The sequence below is a fragment of the Colossoma macropomum genome, unplaced genomic scaffold (genome assembly GCF_904425465.1).
Source record: "Colossoma macropomum unplaced genomic scaffold, Colossoma_macropomum, whole genome shotgun sequence".
In the NCBI taxonomy this organism is placed as follows: Eukaryota; Metazoa; Chordata; class Actinopteri; order Characiformes; family Serrasalmidae; genus Colossoma; species Colossoma macropomum.
The window spans coordinates 28,608,414-28,632,242 of NW_023494795.1; the positions used below are offsets into that span (position 1 = coordinate 28,608,414).

Below are 23,829 nucleotides of genomic sequence, written 5' to 3' on the forward strand. Positions count from 1 at the left end.
GCACTGACGTAAACCATCCGCCACAGCACCAGGAGCCAGGCTGTTTAATCCCACCCGTTTTCCGGCAAGCCCCGCCTGCTGGGCTGCCACTGGCTGGTAGTTCATATTCCACAAGCTTGTGTCAACTACTAGCCAATCCTAGCGTGTAAGAGTAAACTACAAACCAATCAGGGCTCAGGAGCATTAACAATTAGCCATCCCTAGTGCAGGTTGCAGAATACTAGCCAATCAGAATGCAGGAATGTAAACTATTGGCTGATCATAGCACAGGATGTAAGATACATGTAATCCAATCCGAGCACAGAAACCAGGATGGTGATAGCAATTCTAGAACAGGATAGAAAACCTCCAGCCAATCATAGCCCAGGATTATGAACCTCTAGTCAATCCTAGCACAGGAGGAGGACTCCACACGCAAACCACGAGGTAGCCAATCCTAGCGTAGGGGACGAGATCATACTAGCCAATCAGGAGCTGGGGCACCACAAGCCAATTGTCGAATAGAGGTTTAGACCATATAGCCAATCCTAGCGCAGGAGGCGGGGCTCTCACGAATACGGGTGTAGAAAAAAATTACTAACGCGAGGCGCCGTGAGTCTTTTAGCACTGCAACCGAAGCCCTACAGTCTCTACCAAAGACACGGGATGGAAATCCGCTGCTGGGAGCTGCTTTGGATTAACGATCGATGTTTGTTCGTGATGAACGTCTGACTTTTGAAATCATTTTTTCTCCGGTCTTCTGCTGCCTCGCCAACCTCTGAAATGCACGCTAAATGGAGACTTGTGAGAAGAGTTGCTGCAGGGTGCCGCATTGCCTGGCTGCTTCATACTAGGATAGTGTAGCCTGATGGAGGATTTGAAGGCTGATAGTCATTTTTAGATCTTTTCTTTTCTTGTTTTTGAGGGGGGGCGTTGGGGAAGGATGATCGAACCGCTCGTGTTGTGTTAAGGGGACAAAAAGCGTTCGCCAGATTCAGATGCTTCTCAGTCGGATCCCTCCCGTGCAGAGCAGGCAGGACTTTAAAGCGCTGGAAAGGCGATTTTAGCATCGATGGAAACGACCAGATGAATGTAGGCGAGGAAAACAGCCCAGACATCCACATTACAGGTGAACACGAGCCGGAAGGGTGAGTAAGACTGGTCCAGCTCGGAGATAAAGCACGGTGGGCGCCAGTTTTACTCAGGACGGCCTCTGAAGTCTGCTTTCATTTGGACTGAACCCAGGAGAGCACCATATTACAGCCTCAGAAAGTGGTGCATTGGTGAGCATCATCAGCCTGTCTTCTCTGCTGTAGATCCACCTCTCTCTCTCCCTCTCTCTCCCTCTCTCTCTGTCAAATACGCGTAAGGTGGCGAGGACACAATGACTCATTTGCAGGCAGGCCTGTCTCCAGAAACCCTGGAGAAAGCCAAGGTGGAGCTAAAGGAGAACCCGGACACTTTACATCAGGACATCCAGGAGGTGAGGGACATGATCATCACTCGTCCGGACATTGGCTTTCTCAGGACAGACGATGCCTTCATCCTGCGCTTCCTCAGGGCCAGGAAGTTCAACCATTTCGAGGCGTTTCGCCTCCTGGCCCAGTACTTCGAGTACAGGCAGCAGAACCTGGACATGTTCAAGAACCTGAAGGCCACAGATCCAGGCATCAAGCAGGCTCTGAAGGACGGCTTCCCCGGGGTGCTGTCCAACCTGGACAGACACGGCAGGAAAATACTCGTCCTCTTCGCTGCCAACTGGGACCAAAGCAGGTAATATTGGCTTTTCACTAATTGCGTGCAACGGCGCTGTCCTTCAGCACCACTCGACCATGAGGCCTAGTTCAGCATGCTTGGCTTTGTAGGTCAGGGGCTTTTACTGTACTCTTCTGTATTCAGTTCAGATTCACATGGTCATGCACACTGAGAATCGTCTCTGCCAGTTAAGCCGCCTACGCTACATTTTAACCCTAGTCCCACAGTTTTCAAGTAAACCTAGTCAGTCTAAATTTTCACTCCAGCCCCAAACTAACTCCTGAGTCCTTTCCAGTACTCAAAGACCCCACCCCCCACCAGGCTATATTTTGTTTCTGTTGCAGTTCGTAACACACCTGAGGGAGGGAAGCAAGCAGTAATATTTTTAAATGTTTTCCAGTCCAGTACTCAAGGACCCCCCAACCATTTTTCCATTCTGGTTCCTGATATATGTCAGGCAGGTAATCAAGTAGTTTTAACAATGTTTCCCAATCCAGTGCTCAAGGACCCCCAACCTAGGCCCAAATTTTTTCTTCTATTACCGGTCCATAACACACCTGTGGCAGGTAATCAAGTGTTGTTTCCCCATTCAATACTTAAGGACCCCCAACCAGGCCAAATTTGCTTCTGTTCCAGTTCCTAACACATCTGAGGCAGGAGGCAGGTTTTGTTTGCCCATTCAGTACTCAAGGATCCTTCCAGCTAGGCCAAATTCCGATTCTATTCCGGTTTCCAACACACCTGAGGCATGTAATCAGGCAGGTATCAAGCAGTATTTAACATTTTTCAGTCCAGTGCTCAAGGACCCCCCAGCCAGGCCATATTTTGGTTCTGTTTCAGTTCCTAACACACTTGAGGCAGGTAAGCAAGCTGTATTTAACATTTTCCAGTCCATTTCTCAGGGACCCCTGAAGCAGGCAATATTTTTCATCTATTACAGTTCCTACCACACCTGTGGCAGGTAATCAAGGGATGTTTAATAGTGTTTCCCTGTCCAATACTTAAGGACCCCCCAACCAGGCCAGTTTTGGTTCTGTTCCAGTTCCCAACACAACAAGTTTTGTTTGCCAATCCAGTACTCAAGGATCCCCCCAACCAGGCCGTGTGAGACAGGCAATCGAGGGATGTATGTTCACCGTTCACTAAATCTGTATGTAACTGTATGTTTACAGTTGGAACAGAATGAAAATGTAGACTTGCCAATGGATTGTATTCAGGCCCCGAGCATTAGATTAAAACCCCCTTTTTTTTTAGGTCACTTCAGTGATACCCCCTCAGTTTTACTAACTGCATTAATTGCATTTCCAAATCTGGTTCTATAGTAACATTAATGACATTTTTTGAGAGAAATACCACAAAGTCTGTCAGAATTAGTAGTTTCAATGGTCCTGTTTGTCTACTTTGAATGGCTTACATAAGGATTTACACTGTCAAATTCAAGCCTCTCTTTAAATTTAGTTACATTTAACTTTGTAGGAGTTAATTAACACAAGTAGACTGTTGTGTACACTTGCATGAATGGTGGACGTTGGTGGCTAATCGTCAGAGTGGAATCTAATGCATCTCAGCTCATTAGACTGAGAAGTGCACACAATGCCTCAGTCTATTCTAAAGGGCCTTTGAATCTGAGCCAATCACACCATGGCCTCTGAGGGCGGTGAAGACTTCTCACAAAAACGTGTGACAAACACCATGGAGGGTCAAGATAGGCCTACATTAGCTTGATTAGTCTGAGTACCTCTAAAAATTACTTCAATCTTTTTGTCCTCCACTTTTTATTTCTTTGCCGGATTAAATACGGGCCTGTCTCAGTTTAGTGATATATCTCAGTGCTTCAAGATAATGGACAGAGGTCGTCTTATGTGGTGGTCAGTATTAACTAAGCAGCATAGGGGTAAATCAAGAAAAAAGTTTGAAAAAACTTTTCAAAACTGTTCTCATAAAATATAAAGGTGCCAAAATGATTGGAGTAATGGCATATAAAACACACTTTGGGTTCCCTAAAGAACCTTTTAAGTGCACATGGTTCATTAAATAACCATTATTGTAAATGGGATGTGTGACCTTTTTAAAGTTTTAAGTCGTAATGTAAAGGTTCTTTATTAGCTGTTGTTTTCAGACAGCCCTATTAACAAGATTGAGGGGAAAAGGGCAACATGAATGGAAATCAAACTTATAAGGAGAATTCCACAGATTTTTCAAAATTCCTACATAGTTAATTTGTTAAGATGTAATCAAAGTAGTTTAGGTTGGTTTGATGTGAAATGTTGCCTCATTCAGATCAAGTCAGATTTCTTTACAATGGTGGTGATAGGAACCAGGGGTCAACACAATATATACCTATTTTATACACTATCCAAAACAACGAGTGAAGCGATACATGGGTTTTTGCACATAATGTTACTGATACAATTGTTGTATATTTGCTAACATAATAAAATATTTGCCTTATAACACACTACACATACCCCTCCTCCAAAACAGTTTAAAAAATATGAATGATTTAGGCCAAAACCTTATTTCTGTATAGTCATAAAACAATACCTCAGGCACCAGGCAACATATTGAGAACCATTTTGTCTGATAACTTTCTGTGAGGGAGTTGGCTTCAGATGTCTGGTTCCTATCACCACCACTGGAAACAACTCTAGCTTGGTAAGTTGCTCTAGAATAGAGCATTTCACATCACACCACTCTGAATGAGTTTGAAATTTTGAAAAATCTCTGGAAATAAATTACTTTACAGTATATTGCAAACTTGTCTCTTATCAAGAGAGACTGTTGTCATTTATTAGAGGAAACCAAACATACTGTTAAGGACTTTTTTCCCAAAACAGCATCTGTTACGCAAGGCTGTAATGTTACCCATTGTACTGATTACTCAGTGGTCAGTTATATCTACATAGAGCTCCCTGAATTTTTGGACAATAACATAAACCCAGTTTAGCAAGTTAATGTCACATCTTACTGCTGACATTTTGCTAGGTTGTTGTTCAAAATCACCACATTATGGATTATGATACTCTTTTTAGACATTGTCAACATTTCCAGTGCTGTGGAGATGCATGACAAGTCTGAAGAAAGTTTCTGAGGGGAAAGTGGTCAGTACCACACCAGAGGGGGTACTAAGTATGAGGGCAAAGTAGCAGGGGCTCAAGATCCACACTGAGGTCTATCGGTACACGTGTCTTAAAAATCTTTCAAAGACTCAGAAATCTAAATTTTCTTTTCTGTTGTCAGGTACACATTTGTGGATATACTGCGAGCTATTCTGTTGTCACTGGAGGCGATGATCGAAGACCCCGAGCTACAGGTTAATGGATTTGTGCTGATCATCGACTGGAGTAACTTCACTTTTAAGCAAGCTTCCAAACTGACTCCAAGTATGCTGAGATTGGCCATCGAGGGCTTACAGGTAACATTACACTTCTCTCGCTGGCATCCATCATCAGAGCTGTTAGATGAGTCATGCAAGTAACCAGTGTGCAAAATACACCCTGGTATTCAGGGGGTCCCATGTTGGCTGGCTACTCCAGCATTTGCTGGCTGTTAACTCGCTTGGCATAGCGGCGCTGATGCTAGCTTCAGTAGCAACAAAATTTAAGGTTAAATTTTTCTTTTGGAAATGCTTCTTGGTTTGGTAATGTGCTCTTCCACACATTAATTGTGAGTTTACATGAGTAACAATTCACATTTTACAACAAAATATTGGGAAATTGGGCAGGTTTTCAGAGTTACAAATATGCTACAGCATATTGTAAAGGTTTTCAAAGGTGTCCCAGTGTGTTACAGTTGCTAGGCTATGAAAGACCAACTGGGTGAACCAATTTGCTACAGTGCCACCCTGAGACAGACCAAGACATAAGCTTTCTGTTTCATGCATTAAGCAGGCTAAACAGTGACTTTTCCCTGAATTAGTACTTTAGCATCTATTTTAGATCATAATTTCATTTTCAGGGATTTGATTTGATTGATTTTGAGACATTCAGTGAGTCTAAGAGGTTAATTAGGAGGTGCCGTACCCTCAGGATCCCCTTATTTTGCACCTTAAAGTGACATATTTTCATGATTTGATTTGCCACTCAGGCCTTTTATTTGCTTTCATTGCCAGTTGAATTAGGGATAAACTAGAATATACATCTTTGAAAGCTTGTAGGATAGAATTTTTATGTTCTAAAAGCTTTAAAATATCATAAAAAATACATATAAATATATTTATTTCCAGAAGTGCACATGATGTGTGTCTGGGAGCTAGTACCAAAAACAGTTTCATTTTACCTGACCATTTTCCAACCTCTTCTTATCCTTTAATTGAACAGTCAGTTTTTGTTACTGTTTCTTTAAAAGAGTCATGTATGTAAATATACTCTGTTCTGATTGGCTGCCCTGTATTGTACTTCATTCAAAAAAGCAGTCTGGGCTGAAACACTCCTTATAACTTCATTGCATATGGATGGGGCCAAACTGCTGTACTTGAATAGGCAGCTGTATGTATGAGTTGTTTTAGTGACATCACAAAAACAGCAAATTCAGATTAGTTTCCACATATGGACTTTGTGCAGTGGGGAGTCAATTTACATTGTGTAATTTCAGCAGTGTGTACATTTTTTTGGTTGTGCATGATAACGGGCCTTTAAATTATTACAGCAAAATTGATAACTCAGTTCCTCTCTCGTCTGTGTGGCATTTCCAAAACTGGTGGTCATGTAACCGAAAGGTTTAAAGAACCAGACCATTAAACAACTGTCCCACGGTTACAGCAATTCAGCTACAGTAATAAGAAGAATGTACAGTAATTACGGTTTTTAAGCCCATGTCTTTTATTCAGCTGCTCTGATCTTTAATCAACCTAAGCCCGTTTGAACTGCGTAATCCTAATCAACCTTTGAATCGTGCGGCAATTTAACGTCTCATCTGCCCGTGGAGGCTCGAGCAGGTGCTTGAGTCTGCTGGAATCTCTCTCTCTCGCTCTCTCTCGCGGTGAGCATTAGCTATTCTCTGTGAAAGTTACATGAACAGGAGTTGACCTTCTGCTCTGGGGCTTTAAACATCGCCTGCATAGCAGTTTAGAAGGTGTATTCCACCTGTCATCACTCTCAGCTGCGTAGCATTTCTGTTTCTTCCATTTGGCCCTACAGTGTGCTAACAGCTTACGCTTGTCACCATCAGCGTTATTACTATGCAAGAATCGTCTACGTGTCATAACAAGAGAACCCGTTGCTTAGCAGTACATAGGTCAGCCTTAGCACCGAGGTCCAGGTTTGTATGCTAGTGGTGCCATGTAGTCAGCTTAGTAGAGATACATACATTGTTTATTGATTAATTGTTATTGCAGTAATGGCTTTTTCAGTGGTTTTATGTTGTGAGCCTTCTAACCAATCACAGCTTCCGATGTATTCATTAAAGTATTTATGTAATCCAGAAAGAGGAAATTATTTTGGTCAAACTAATGCAATCTTAAATCATCACGTTATTGATTCATTAGTACATTTGTAATATATTTCACTACATCACCATGTACCAATGTAATTGCAGTACCAGTATTTTGTCTGTATCGTGCAACTCCATTGCTCTTAATACACTCTAGTTAAATGTTTTGTGGCTTGTAGTTGGAAAATATTCATATGCACTCGTATGCATTGATTGTACCATCCCAGATTAGCCGTGCTTTGTGAGAAGGGAAAGACATATTGGCATGAATATTTATCTATAGTACCATTCAGGCAGGATTAGTTTTACATGAGGATGTTGAATAATGTAATTATTACTGGTGTTTCTCGGTGGTCTTTGTCCTGTCTGAATCCACCATGTCAGTAACTGCTGCACCATTTAAGATGGAACAGGAAATTTAGATAGCTAGCTACTGAGACATCAGCATACTACTAGCAATTTTTGTGCTTTTTATGAAGAAAAGGACCATAAAACGTAACATACATTTTTTTCTCGTAACACTATGTTTGGAGTGTGCCTCTGAGAAATCTCCATTTAGAGGGCCCTGTAGTCCTAACACTTCACCCTACCCCTCTATCTCAAGAAAAATTGGGACACCCTTCACCCTAGGCATGAGCGTGCAAAACAGAGGGGTGGGGCTAAGTGGTAGCAGCAAGGGGTGAAATGGGATTGGGCCTAGGTTAAAAGAAATTATGATTAAATGAAATTACACATTTTCTTCTTGTGAGCAGCTGAATGTACTGTAAATTGAACTTTTTGGTGTGATGGCAATGCATAAATCATGCAGGAGTCACTCCCATCTCTGTAATTTGTACCAAGGTCTCTTTATGTCTTGTGTGAATCAGTCATAATCATTACAGTAAAAGTCCACTAACCCACCTCTCCATGTAAAACTAATCCCTTCTGAATAGTCCTTAGGGCTTAACTGGGAGAAAAATAATCTCTATTATTTTAATATATGCAGTCATATTCAACAGTTGGTCAAATCATGTTTTGATGAATTTTTAAGTGAAAAGAAGTTAACACGTCCTCTAAACAGAGAGAACACTTTGTTCTACACATTTTATTCTGCACAATTCCTGTTTATTTACTGAATTGAATTGATACAGGCTGTATTTTATGTTTTGGTTTTTCCTCAATATGTGAAATTCAGAAAATAAACAGTAATTGTGCATTAAAATGTGCAGTAGAGTGGTCTCTGTAGAAGACGTGTACTTCACACCAGTTTGGCCAGGGGCACCTAAAGCTTTGCGTACGACTGTAGTAAATATGCTAAGTTTGTCGTAATGTTATGTCATTTGATCAAATCAGGTCTCTCTCATATGAAAGCAGACCCTACAAACAAATGTCAGATCAATTGACCGAATCAGGGGCCGGATTCACTAAAGCTTTCTTGAGAAAAAATTTGCGAAGGTTCTTAAGACAAACACTAAGATGTTCATAAGAATGGGCCTCATTCACCAACCGTCCTTAAGAAGAGATTTAAATCCACTTACACTTTTGACAAAGATTCTGACATTCACCTATGTTTTCTTATTTGGGATTTGTTCTTAGGTAAGAACAGAATCTACACACACTCAAGAGCACAAAGGTGTGGTTTCAGAACACGTCATGAATCTGATGTAGACTTTTTCTTAGGACTTTTCTCAAGAACACATTTAAGAAAAAACCTAGCAGGATATTTGTGAGTGAGGCCAATTGTTCCTAAATGCAGTTCTTGAAAACTTAAGAAGTTGTTAAATATTCTCTTAATAATGATCTTTTTAAGATTTTCTTAAGAAAATCTTCATTGTTTTTTATGTATGCTGTGTTGCATTTTACCACGTACCGCAAATGACATGAGATACATTTTGAATTTGTATTAACTGTTATTTCTGTTATTAGTTAAATCCACTCAGATGACAGCAAAATGGGGAAAAACATCACACCAAGTATAAAAAATTAGCAAACAAGAACTAGAGGTGATGGTGGAAAAAATATCCAACAGGAAAAAAATCCTCATTGGAAAATATGATAATTGTTGGGTGATGGACGAGGATGGGCAGGAGCGCCGGAGACAGTGTCCATGTTTGATAAATGTAGTTGTCTACTCTTACAGCCTAAGACAAGTGTAAGGCTATCATAATGTTAAGAAACCTTTAATAACATAATGTTCTCAAGAATTCCACTTATTCTTCAAAAGATTAAGAAGATAGTTAAGAAAATAAAGTAAGATAATTCTTAAGAAGTTATTTGAAGAATAGCAATTTTTCGTAACTTCTTTCTTAAGAATGAAGAAGATTCGGCTGGTCTTTTCATCCTGGACGAGCCCCCAGTTCTGTTACGACCCGGTCTAGGGTCAGGCTGTAGCAGAAAGTGAGAGTGGGACTCTCTCCCCAGACCTGTTGCCAGACCAAACACCGGACATTTTTAAAACAGCAAACCAGCTCATGTCTATTTTTATAACAAGACACTAAGCTGAATGGAGTGATGACTTCAGGGACGAACATATGCCAAAATAATAATCAAGGCAACTAACCATTACAAATCCAACTAAACTAAAACTAAATGAAATGAAAATACAGATGACCCCCGTAACTCCCTACATCAAAACAGGAGAAAAGTTAACCAAACAAAACAGCACTTGTCCCCTACTTTCCCCTCACAAAGACTAATAAAACCATCGCAAATTTAACAATGGAGGCGAAGTGAAGCAGAGTGAAGAGTGCTGGGTCAGTCTGGACAGGTTTTCTTCATATTAGTCACATTAGAAAGGAGACAGCAGTGAACATCTCCCAAGATGGTGGCTCGGCGACCTCATAAAGGGGAACGACCCATGTGGCCAATCACAGACCTGCACATAAAGCAACATACAAGAGGGAACACACAAAATGGTGGCAGACAGACATACAGAAAGGCTGTTAGGACCGGGGGTTGTAACAATCGTGACACCTCAGGTTTCACCATAACTCAGTTTGATCTGATTATTTTGGCAATTTTAACAATTCAGAATTGTTTGTGAAAAGATACTGAATATGCAGATATAAGCGGAGGAACGATTTACTTAGTAGAGGAATATAGACAATAAAAACAATACACATTGTACGTTCTGAGCATGTTTATTACCAATAAGTGTCATATTACAATATGACAATATATAAGTGTCATATTACCAAACTGAGCGTTTGTAAAATTGCTTGAGAATTTAATTTTGGCCAAAAAATAAATGCATTCCTTATTGGACACTATCTTAATCAGTTTTTCTAATGTTTCAACACTGATGTGGTTAAATTGCCCGCATCAGATTCATTTTTACATCCAAAACTAACAGCTTTGTGCCGTGTAAATAACTTGTGATAATTGTGTCATATGAATAATGACTGTGTTATTGCAACATAACATACAACAAAGACAGCAGAAGTACATAATATGAGATAACGATCAATAGATAAAGTAAAAATTAAGTGAAGCAACTGCCCCTTCTACTGTAAGCATATTTCAAGTAGACTGACCTCAACAGCATTACAGGCTTTGAATATTCAACATTCACCAAAAACAAAATGCATACTTTATTGAATGCTGTTATAATTGATTATTCTAATGTTCCAATATTGATGCAGTTAAATCACAAGCATCCAATTCATTTTACACCAAAAAAATAACAATTCTGTGCCACGTTGTGGCAGGTCAGCAGTAGGGGTGTGATGTAAATAATGACTGTCCAGTTTCTGTAAGGCATGTCTCAGGAGGCGGCTCCACACTGATGTGCCACGCAGGCAGCTTTGAGCGAGGCCTGTTGACTGAATATTAATGCGCGTCCATGATGAGCCCATTCCACATTCCAGTGGCTCTTCAGACAGATTAGCTGGTGAATAATTGATCGTTGCCATTAGCATCTCGCCTCCAGAATGTGCCATTCGCCGAGTGAGTGGGACTGTGCTTTTGTAGCTGTTTGAAAGGAAAACAATGGCACTGCATGGAAAAGACAGCCACAACCAATTAGTTAAACAGAACGTTCGACAGTTACGTCGTTACTGTCCGCAAGCATACGCGAGTTCACGGAGGTCAGTGTCTGTGATTCATTCCTGGCAAACATCCTGTGGACTGAACTGTAGCGTTCACTCATTCGACTGCGTACTTCAAACATACAGTTTTGAATCATTCATGCATATAAACATATACTGGAGTGTAGCTGGAGGGCTCAGTCCATTCAGAGCTCTGAGGAGGAGCGTTTGAACTTTAACACTTTAGTAACGCCGCCCTGAGCCCCGCAGTGCTGTCTGCAATGACATTGAGGGACTCTTCATCTGTCAGCATGTACAGTGAGTCATTAAATGTGTCATTTATCGCCTGCAGTAAGATCACGCTCTGCTCTTAAAGCTTTAAGGTCTTGTGAGGCTTCTACAGTGCATGCAAACAGGCTCCATTTTTTGGTTTGCGAACACTTGATTTGAGTAAATCTGAACTCAGCCTTGCGCAGATGTCCATCATTATGGTCTTTCTCATCGCAGACATGCAAGCGCTTTATGGATCAACCTTAAACAAATACTTCAGCGTTATTCAGCCTACTGTCTCTGTGTTGCATCCGTAGCATAAGATAAGATGACCCTTTATGGTAACACTTTATTTTAAGGAACACATATTGGCATTTATTAAGGTTGTTTTTTGTTGTATTTTACAATAATCCAGTATTGGTATCTCTACAACTCTGTTTCCAAAAAAGTTGGCACACTGTGCAAAATTTAAATAAAAATAGAATCCAATGATATGCAAATCATTTAAACCCTATATTTAATTGAAAGTAGTACAAAGGCAACATATCAGATGTTGAAACTGAGAAATTTTATTACTCTGTAAGCATTTGGTAACTGAGCAGAGCAATTGCTGTAGTTTTGAAAGTGAAATGTTTTCCCATTCTTGTTTGATATAGGATTTCATCTGCTCAACAGTTCAGGGTCTCCTTTGTCATATTTTTAATTTCATAATGCACCAAATGTTTTAAATGGGTGACAGATCTGAACTGCAGGCAGGTCAGTTTAGCATCTGGACTCTTTTACTAGCAATGCTGTTGTAATATGTGCAGAATGTGGTTTGACATCGTCTTGCTGAAATAAGCAAGACCTTCCCTGAAAAAGACGTTGTCTGGATGGCAGCATGTGTTGCTCCAAAACCTGTGTGTATCATTCAGCATTAATGGTGCCTTTACAGATGTGCAAGTCACCCTTGCCATGTGCACCAAAGCACCCCTATACCATCATGGATGCTGGCTTTTGAACTGTGTGCTGATAACACAGCCTGAAGAACACAGTGTCCATGATTTCTAAAAAGAATTTCAGATTTTGATTTGTTGGACCACAGAACACTTTTCCATTTCGACTCAGTCTATTTTAAATTATCTTGGGCTCAGAGAAGGTCGCGGCATTTCTGGATCCTGTTTATATATGTTTTTTCTTTGCATGGTAGAGTTTTAATGCACCTTTGTGGATGCAGTGACAAACTGTGTTCACAGACATTGATTTTTCGCAAGTGTTCCTGAACCCATGCAGTGATTTCCACTACAGAATCATGTCTGTTTTTAATGCAATGCTGCCTGAGGGCTTGAAGATCATCCATTATTTGGTTTTCGTCCTTGCATACAGAGATTTCTCCAGATTCTTTAAAACTTTTATTGATATTATAGACTGTAAATGATGAATTTCCGAAGTTCTTCGCTATTTTACGTTGAGAAACATTATTCTTGAATTGTTGCACTATTTGATTGCGCAGTCTTTCACATAGTGGTGAACCACTCCCCATCTTTACTTCTGAAAGACTCTCTGTGATGCTCTTTTATACCCAGTCATGTTACTGTCTTGTTGCCAATTAACCACCAGGTTTTTGTTAGCATTACACAACTTTACCAGTCTTTTGTTGCCCCTGTGCCAACCTTTTTAATACATGTTGTTGGCATCAAATTCAAAATGGGCAAATATTTTCCAAAAAACAATAAAATTTTTAGTTCCAATATGTGATATGTTGTCTTTGTACTCTTTTCAATTGAATATAGAGTTTAAATAATTCACACATCATTGCATTTTGTTTTTATTTACATTTTGCAGTGACCCACATTTTTTTAAATGGGGTTGTACTTAAAGATTCTGTTGTGAAAAAAACAGTAATAAATAAAAAAATAGGAGTCTCATTTTACTCATAGCTAAATGTTTGATTAGTCTACAATTTTGCATGAAAAAATTGCAATAAAAGTATATAAAAAGGTCCCAGTTTGTCTGTACTGCTTCACCATAAGGCTTGTTTTAGGTATAGCTGAATGTTCCATTAGCTTACAGTTCTACATTTAAGGACTTAGCACTAAGCATTTAGTGCTTGGCAATTAATTATATGAAGGGAAGCTTGGGGTTTCTCTGTCTGCTGTTTTCTGTGTCTTAAATTGTAAATAAATTACACATTAAAAATGAAGCCTTTCGCAAATAATGAATTGTGTTTCAAAAACTTCAGAAAACACGCATCAAAATATTGGAGTACTTATTTTGTGAGAAAATCGTTTTTTTTTATTTTATTCAAAACAGATGGACCCTGTTGACTGTCAAGAGTCTGACTCCAGGTTCGTTTCAGGATGCTTACTTTTCATGATCCAATCAAATCTTGAAGAATAAAATTATGTCCCACCGACATTTATTTCCTGCCCAAGTTGCATGTTTTACTCAGAAATAGGTCATGTTGAGGAAGAAAAATGCGTTCTGGTTTCCAGTTCACGTTGACTTTGAGACTGATATATATAAATGAGCTCTGTTCTGATTGGCCTTATTCAGAAAGCAGTCCAATCTCAAACACTCCTTATTACTTAAGCATGAATCAGCATTGCTAAGCTGCTGTAGGCTGATATATGTAAATTCATTGGTTTTCATGACATCACAAAAACAGTAAATTCAAAATGGATTGTTTTGCAGCTTAGTTTCCAAATATGGACTGGAGAATTTATATTTTGAAACCTTACATACTTCATCAAACTCTTTCATTTCAAAAAAGTGAGGAAGATCTGATTTTCTGTGATATGGGCCATTTAAATAGTGTGTCAGAATCTGGATTTTTTGCTTTGCGAGTCTATAAGAATGGATGTGCGCAGTTGACACAATGAAAGAAAACGAGATTTGGCACCTGCTGGGTTTTTCTGTTCTGCTGTGCTCTTGTAAAATGCATGCTGATAAAGTAAGACACAGTGCACAGCTGACCTCTGATAGGCTTCCACAGGGCACATTTTCAGGAAAATTATTTTTTGTACATTTTTGGAAGCAGACTCACAGACATGCAAGACATGTCAGTGCTATATTCTGATTATTAACATCCTTATTAGAGAAATAAAATGTGTTTTTCATTATACATCAACTGTTATTGTTTAAAAAAAAATGTTATCTAAAATTGTTATAAAAGAACATACAGCGTTTTGGAATGAAACTCTTTGATTATACATAACTGTTATACCCATTGTAATAAAAAAAAAGTTGCCTTTACTTTTGATATGGTGCTTTTGGTTCATGTTATTTTAAATCATTTTTCAAATTCCAGTTTTGCCTATTAAAGAGTCAGTATTGTTATTTATGTTGCAGTGTTGGCTAATAGAAAGTACTAGAAAGTGTGCTGGTGTGTTTCATGTGTCCATTTAGCTCACACAATGTGAGCTTTGGGTTAAAAAAAGCTAATAAAAGTCAGTCGGTTTGGCTTTAAAGAAACCTGAATCAGCCATAAAAAAATCATGATCTCTATTCATTACGTAGTTACTTATGGAATTATTCAATTTATATTCTGTGACAGGTTTGAGTCTGAATGTCTGACTTTTTTCGGGTTAGTTTCACTGTTACAAATAACAACAACATGGCAAAATGTACTGTATCTATGTTGTAATGTACTAATATCTCCTCTTCTTCTTACAAACTGAAATGCGGTATGGATTGGCAGTTTAGAATCTGAAGTTTTGACGGGATTTCTCCTCTTATTTAAATGAGCTACGGGTGAGAAACAAATTGTATAAACTTACAGCATGCTTTTCTTATCACTCAGATAACTACAACCACTAATAGTTCACATTTTCTTTATTTCTCATCTTATTATTATAGAATTGGATGAATTCTTCGATGTTCGCTTTGCAGTGCATTTCTAAATCCCCTTCTTAGCGTAGCCCCCTGAATAATAGGCGTTTGTCTTTTTTTAGTTGTATGTCTTTAAGAGTGATAACGTGATTACAGTGACTCATTGGAGAGAACTCATATGTGCTTTCACTGACGGGGTCCCTCCACCATCACACCCACGTCTGAGCCTGCCACGTGATGCACCGTTCACCAACCGCAACTGAGCTGTGCGCCAGGGCTCTGTGTCCTTTTTGAAGTCTAAATTTACCTCAATGGCAGCGTGAGCTGTAGTAAGGAGGTAGGATGTGTAAGGAAACTGAAGGAGGATTATATTTCTCTTAGGATTATCAGGCAAATGAATGAAGCTTTGAAATGTTCAATGTGTCATACATGCTGAAGCTAGTCACCTTACTTTTAGGCTGAAAATGTCAATTTCTGTGTGTCTGTAGGGTGCCACTTCCACACACCGCTGTTCATTATACAGATAAGTGGCACAGAAAGGGAGGAAAACAGGTATAAACATCTGACTTTGGGCTGAAAAATGTTTCAATTAGCAACCAGCTGAGCTATTCCTCCAAGAGGAACAGCAGCTAGAGTATACATTTCATTGCAAATGGTGGCCCTAACAGAACACTTGATGCAGCCTCAGAAAATGGCTGGTCTTGGCTAAAGCAATAAGGCAGAGTACTCCCCTGACAAATGGAGGAAAGAGTGAGTGAGCCTGGCTCTCCTGGAGCATTTCTTTGTTATTGCAGTCCTCTGTTGTTTTCTTCTGTGTCTTGGACTTGCCTTTTGTCTCTCTTAGTCTTGAGAAATAACCCACGCTTGGCAGCCAATCACAGCGGACCGATCCTCCCCAGCCCACCCCATGCTGAGTTTCCCTGGCAACCTGTCCGACCGCCATGCTATGCACCCTCCAGATGGGCTGTGCTCACAGAAAGAAAACACACTCATGTCACTCAGTCCCCATGGTGGCTCTGCGTGCATGCATGCGTGTGTCCGTGTGTTTTCATGTCAGTTCCTTGCGCTCTAGATTGATGCGTGAGGTTTGGAGTGCCTGTGTTTTTCGATACAGAATAAGACGGGGCTGACGGGGTCTATTAAAATCTAGTACATCTCATCCGGTTTCATCAGTTCATTAATACTGCACAGCCTGTCTTTTCTTGCAAATGCCTTGAGATGGATATCAGTGAAAAAATGTCTACCTGCCACAGACCAACCTCATTTTCAGTTTTTCATGTGGGCAAAATTAGATTCCACATATTGTTGCATTCATATTAAAACCTTTCTTTTTTTTCTTATCTTGACATGGTAACTATATAGAAAAAGCCCAAAAAAAAAGACTTTAAAGGGCCCATGTCCTACATTTTTCTTGTATTATATATATATATATATTTTCATAACTCATAACATTTGTGTGCTTTTACATAACAAAAACGGTCATAATTGATTTCTGCTTAATCCTTTTCCAACCCTCTGTTGTTGTTACTGTGCCTTTAAGACTGATATATGTAAGCAAGCTCAGTTCTGATTGGCTGCTCTGTTTGTGCCTCATTCAAAAACCCCTCAGACCTGAAATGCTCCTTATAACTTCAGCATAAATGAGCATTACTAAACTGCTGTAGGCTGAATAGATGGATATATGTAAATAAGTTGGTTCTTATGACATCACAGAAACACTGAAGTTAAAACAGGTTGTTTGTGCAGCTTAGTTTCCATATATGGACCATATGAACTGAGGAGTGAATGGTACGTTTTGAAACTATAACCTTGTTTACATATTACTTTAAACTCTTAAACTTAAAAAAAGCAAGAGAAATTTGGTTATACTTGAAGTGGGACCGTTAAGGTATGTTATGTAACAAGATTTTATCAAGACATTATTGGACTATTTCTGTTGTTCCATTCATAGTGGATGAATTCATGAAATGTAAATGTCAGCTAGCAGTTTTGAAAGGGGCAAAATATGCCTGTGCCAGCAACAGAATCCTCTTCTTCAGGTAACACTGTGGAAAATAACCCACAGTATACAGTTAAACTAGGGCTTTGCTTCATTTGATGGGTCCATTTTCTTTGTTTTACCATTTATTCCTTCATTTCCACCAAGTGTTTGCACACATTTCTTTTAGTTAGTTTTCAGAATGCTGCAGCGAACATGGAAGCAGTGATAGCAGATGATTTGAAGCTTAATGTTAAAAAAGAACCTAATAATTAGGGGTGCGGGAAAAAATCGATTCTTAGATGCATCGCGATGCGGACGTGAACAATTCTGAATCGGTTCACAAATGTCAAAAATCGATTTTCTAAATATTTAATTTATAAAGTAATGTTGACGGAACGCAAAGGGCAGAACTTGGAAGTGCGGAAGTGCAGCGCCCGGACAGTCTGTGGCGGCACACAACAAAAACACAACTGGATGAGTGAGAAATCCGACCGGCTCCCTCTGCATTAAAGCCAGGTTAGATCAGGAGTCACAGCACAAACGATAAGAAGAGCCATTTTGACCTTTCAACAAAAATCAAACCACCTTGGGAGCCACAACATTTAATGTCCAGTATGTCTCAGTATGTGTTAATGTCCTAGTATAGACTAAACAATATAAACGAGAGCGCAGATTTACTCCGCTCTGCTTTAAGCTTCGCCTACAGCCGCTTTCCTCCCATCTCCGCCAGAAAACCTTTCCTCAGAAGTAGATCAGTTAAATGTCTCTCAACGTTCGACTGTTTTACGAGGCTGAAGTCGCTTCTTATTCTCCAGCTTCTTGTTCGAATTTACCCGTTCCACCTTAAATTCTAACTGAGGCGCCGAATGTAAATGCGGCACCATTTAAGGTGGAACGGGAGAATTCGAAAGAGAAGCGGCTTCATCTTCACCACTTTTTAATGTGTGACAGTCTCTCGTTGCAGATTTAACGTACCAGGAAACCAACTGCGCTGCTTATAAATGCGAATAACGCATCGCTGCTATGTGACCTGCAGTCCGCACGCCGGTTCTCAGTCGTTGCCAAACAGGGCTTTCGCGATATGTTTCACACGTCCCGTCTCAAAGATACTTTCCTGACACAGCAACACACAACACTCTACAACGAGACCAAAACCGAAGTTATAAAATCACTAATTAAACGGGTAGAATAGCTGTAATGCACTGCGTGGTCATCCATCACCACTGGATCTTATTTCACCGTAACTGCGCATTTTATCGCAGATGAGTAGCAGCAGCTTCTCGTGCTCCAAGAGCAGTGAATGCGAGCCTTCTAGTTCACTTGCCACATCACTTCCATTTGTTTTATTAAAAAAGATATTGGAAGTAAATTCATTATGGATCATTACAAATACTTTGGTTTAAAAATCACTTTAAATAACAACACAGAGTCACTTAGTCACTTTAAAATGTATATTGTCTCTATATTCTGTGTGTATTTTGTGTATATTTAATATATTTCCGTTGGTTTTTCTTGTATTTTTATTTATTTACTTTCTGTAGAGTGATTAGCTGAGCCTCACCACAAGCATTTCAATGCATAAATGTCCTGACATGTTGTGCAAATGACAAATAAACTTGAAACTTGAACTCGAAACTTGAGCTCACACAGTGAGAAAATAGAAATGCTATATAGAAAAAAAAGATGCATCGAGATGCATCGATAATCGTTTTATAATCGCATCGCAGCCCTCTGAATCGTAATCGAATCGAATCGTGAGGTGCCTAGAGATTCCCACCCCTAATAATAGTTGGTAAAGTTGGTCAAGGTTGTGGTTGTACTGAAATGTCATCTTTAAATTGGTCAAAAACTGAAATTTAGTAAGTAAGAATGGAATTCAGTACCGACTTTACTGTTTGAGGCTGCTTTTGCACTGAACACGGAAAATTCAGTGTTGTGCTTTCAAACACGTTATTTTTAGTGGGACGTGTGGCACAGACTTAAAAGTTCAAATATAAAGTTCAAATGTTTTTAACTTTTGCGTGATGCGCTTCTGCCAATCTTGCCGCAAACAATAGGAGAGCAGTAGGCGCATGTGGTAGTTCCTCCCACTACCCGGAGAGTGTGCCCACTTTAGCACCCAGCCATTGAGTGCTGCTTATACTGTGAGTGGTGTGAAAGCAGCTTGCTGCAGATGTGAGCGGCGAGTGCACCGCATCCCGCATTCAGTGTGAAAGCAGCTTAACTTTGCTTAGCAAAGCCTGATGTCTTTTGCCCCAGACTGTTTTGCATGATGTCAAACCATCAACAAGCATAGATCTAGGGCTCTAGTCATGAGGTTTTGGGCTAGGGATGGGCTGTATCCACTTGTCTCATCCAAATTTAACATACTATATTGTATAAGCGGGGGGGGGGGTGGCAGTAAAACTGATATAAGTGACATAAAAGCATTTATGTTGCTTTTGTGCTGTTTCACCCTGCGTCGTTCCAAAATCAGAAATAATGAGAAAGTTTATTCACTTAGATGGTCACCAAATAAGTGAACACAGGGCACGATTTTCAAGCCATCCCACAATAAATGGTTGGGATTGGTACTGGGAAGTAGTGGTTAGGATTAGCTTAGCTAGTATAATAACAGCTGTTACCGTTAGCTTAGAAGGGCACAGACCCGAACAGTGCCACACACCACACGTTTGATTCTGCCTAACAAGTGTAGATGATAAAAACTAATGTCAATGAGAGTAAAAGTTGAGTGACTTGTTGAAGAGTTGAGTCGACAGACAGTCGAAATATAACCTGTTTTGTGGTGTTTGGGGCTGTAGTGTTTTGGCTAAGCTAACGATAGCTAAGTTAGCTGGCCAAATGAGCCACACACCACAGCACAGGCTCAGTTCCAGCTAACTGATGCTAAAATGACACCTGTTTAGAGGATATCTGAGAGCGCGGAGTAGAGTGACTGAAATTGCTTGTGTTCTGCAGTGTGTGTCGCTTTTAGCCATTGCTGAACCGCTATCATACTTAGTTTTAGCTCTGATTTTCCTCTCTTTCTATCAGCGCCACCTATTGTGGAGCTCCCACACCACCAATCATTGACTCCTGTAAAATATAAATGGGTGGAGCGCAGAGACGCAGGATGTTTTTTAAGCTGGGGGCTGAAATTTTAAGTAATTGTGTAACTGACACGAACGGTAACGTCATGCAAAAATGATTTGCCTTTTGCTAATTTACATCAGATTATGTTATATAGTGCTATAATGAGGCAGGAGTCAACAATATTCATATGTAAATAAGCATATAAATAAACATATTACTGACATGTCAAACCACAGCTGCACATAATCACTCTGCTCACTTATGCTGGAAGTAATTTATTCAAATAAACTGACTGGCTACCTATCAGATGTGTTGATATAGGACACGGTTACCACTTGTGCCACATGGTGAGATTTAACATAAGAAAGCACAGTGAGCAGGAGATATAATGATTAATTATTATTATTTTAGCTGTGGAAATCTGGGGGTGCTGCTAAATACCCCAAGATACCTTATTACAGCCCGAACCCCTAGTATCAGTATAGTAAAGCCACATATGTGCTCTGAGATATTTTCTGAAGATTAACTTATATGTAATGAACCAAACAGAATCAAACTTGGTTTAAAACCAAACCCATCAATATCTGTACGATCCTTTGAATCGATTGAGATTGTCAAAGTAACACAGATTTCATGGTCATTTCATAAATAGGCTGTCCAGCCTCCTGCATCCTGCTGATTGCGTTATCAAATCCGCAGACCATTAAGGGATTAGAGCAGCTAGCGACAAATGATGGATTCCATGTCTCAGTGAAACAGAAGCATTATGGCCTATCAGCCTACAAAGCTATATTATCAATCTACTAATATGACTCCATGTATATTCTGACTGAAGACCTTATACCTGTGCATACACAAACCAACCCCAGGAAATCAGTCAAGTTCATAATCTTTGCTTGCATGGCTTTGTGCAAAGGACAGGGGGTGCATGCAATATTTATCAGGCCAGCAGTGGTTTTCTTAGTGCAAACACAGGAGCTTAGAGAGTGGGGGAAGACAGAGAGCGCTGTGAAGAGAGGTTAGAGCCTGTGACGAGCTGGAGCAGTTTACACATGGAGCAAGGCAACTTCTCTCATGATGAGGGAGCTTGAGTGGCCCATCTGGATGTTCAGGTCTGCTGCATCCCAAGCAGTAGAAAGCTCCCAGCCTGCTGCTCGGCTGAACAAACTACAGGCGACGGAACTGGGACTGAGTGGCAGGAGTTAGAGTAATTGTTTGTTTGCATGGAGAACGGTTCAGATTCTGTTAGCTTTGGCTTTGGTTTATGGCATCAGAGTGTAACCATGCAAGAACTTAATCTCAGCAGGGCTTACACTGTCAGCTCTAGAATTATTGGCACCCCTCAAGAAATTGTGGAAATAAATCATATAATATAAACAGTACATATAATAATTCAAATGTTCATCAGAAAGGTTTGGAATAAATTGCTTACAATTTAACTAGTAGAAATCATTCCTACAAGAGCGTTTCACTCATAGTGTTTGTAGGTTATTTCATATTTTGATTCTAGCACATTTTCATGAAGGGTGCCAATAATGTAGAAGAAATGTGATATGTGATGAAGTTACTGGATACTGTGCTGACAGTATGAGATGTGATAAATTGTGTTTGAGGTATACAGCGTATCTCTGGATGTGCAGCAAGTCCAGGTCCAGAAAATTAATAATTTATCATGTATGAGTCTCATTTGTTCTCTCGAGACTTACAGCACTCGTTTTAACAGGCATTGGCTGTTATTGGCTGTGTGTGAAATGTAACACATGCTTCCTACTCATACAGTACTCTGACGCAGGAAAACACCCAGTCATGTCCGAAACGATCCCCCGTATAAAGTGCTGCCTGCTGAGATTCTTCTATTCGCCTGTTTTTTGAAGCCAGTGTACATAGATCCTTCACTGCCTTTCATTTCCCATAATCCTTTGTGTCAGCACTGATGCCGTTAGGAAAAAAAGCAGAAAACATCGGCACCGACACAGCAGAGGAGAGAGACTTGTTCCTGCACAAGTGCAATGCTTTATTTTAGTTATATAAAGTTCAGTAAGCTAGTCTCCTTAAAAGTCCTTTTTCTGGGTAAAAGATGCTAACATTTGACGCTAACAGCTAGCAGTGAGCTGACGTATTTTGGAAATGAGGTGATGCCTTTGAAGCAAGTCTACACAATTCGGTGCAGATACCTAGCACAGGCAGTGAGGCATTGAGACAGCTGCCTTCAGTTTCAGACACAGACGTAGTGACATAGTGTGTCAGCAAAGTGGTGTGACATCATGTGTCTGCTTTGTAAAGCTGCTTTTCCTATCGGGACACATCACATGCACACCCTTTGAAGTTGGATGATGAACTTGGATGCATTAAAATTTTTAATGTGGCAAAACTGAGTTCTGACATCAATGCTGTTTTCATCATGGCAGATGGAAAAAAAAACAAACAGTCCATAAATAGCAAAGTAAACTTTTAACATTTACAGTTAGGAGAGCCAGTTTGTCCTTTCAATAAAAATTGAACCAAACTTGGGAGCCACAACATTTTATGTCCATTTTACCATCTTGGCTGTAAGTATGTCTCAGAATGTACTAATATACTAGTAAAGGCTAGAAAACAATATAAATGACTTACTTTGTTCTGCTTTAAGCTTTAGCTCAGCTATAGCTGTTTTTCTCGCATCTCCGGCAGGAAATGTTTCCACAAAAGTAGAATACTTTCTTGTAAAGTGTCTCTCAATGTTAGATATGTTATGAGGCTGAGGTCAGCTTCTCATTCTCCAGCTTCTTGTTTAAATTTTCATGTTCCAACTTAAACGGTGCCTGAAGCGCCAGAATGTAACTGCTGCACCATTTAAAGTGGAACGGGAAAATTCGAACAAGACACTGAATTCAGCTTTGTGATAATTTAGTGTTTGACAGTTTCTCGTTGCAGATTCTCGTTACAGAGTGCTTATAAATGTAAATATAATGTTATAAAGTCCAATCATCTCCAAATTATTAATGTTCGTCTTAAATCTCTCTCTTTGCCTTTTCATTAGGCACTAGCTAGGCAGGATTGTTGTCTCAGTTGCTGTGTGACCAGCAGTTTGCATGCCAATCTTCAGGGTTAAAGGGTGAATTAGCAGTTATAAATTAATTCCAGCATTTAAGACCATTTATAGTTAAAACTGTATTAGAATGATCATCTGAGCTTTATTTTACTGCAAAGGAGGATTATTTTATGTTTAACTGAAAATCTAATTCTGCTGTCGAGCCACAACAGGGCAGTAAAAGAGCCGCATGCTGCTCCGGGGCTGCATGTTGCCAACCCCTGCCCTTTACTAAAGATAATGTGATGGTATTTTTGTTGGTATGGCGTAGTGGATGATACCCCTGACCTCCATGCGGTAGACTGGGGTTCAGTTCTCTACCTGAACAAGCACACCAGGCTATACCAATAAGAGTCCTCAGGCAAGGCTCCTAATGCTACATTCGCCTACTTCTGTAACATGATTAAATTGTAAGTCACTCTGGATAAAAGTGTCTACCAATAGCATAAATGTACTAT

At 39.8% G+C, this 23,829-nt stretch overlaps 1 protein-coding gene across 1 annotated transcript in view; it reads left to right on the forward strand.

The window, feature by feature from the left end:
• The first annotated feature begins 618 nt into the window (after nucleotides 1–618).
• clvs2 (clavesin 2) overlaps nucleotides 619–23,829 on the forward strand; it is a 44,662-nt gene continuing 21,451 nt past the window's right edge. The window contains exons 1-2 of the mRNA XM_036582110.1: nucleotides 619–1,752; nucleotides 4,975–5,149. Coding sequence (XP_036438003.1) covers nucleotides 1,364–1,752; nucleotides 4,975–5,149 — 564 coding nt within the window. The 5' untranslated portion in view covers nucleotides 619–1,363. The remainder of the gene's footprint in view (nucleotides 1,753–4,974; nucleotides 5,150–23,829) is intronic.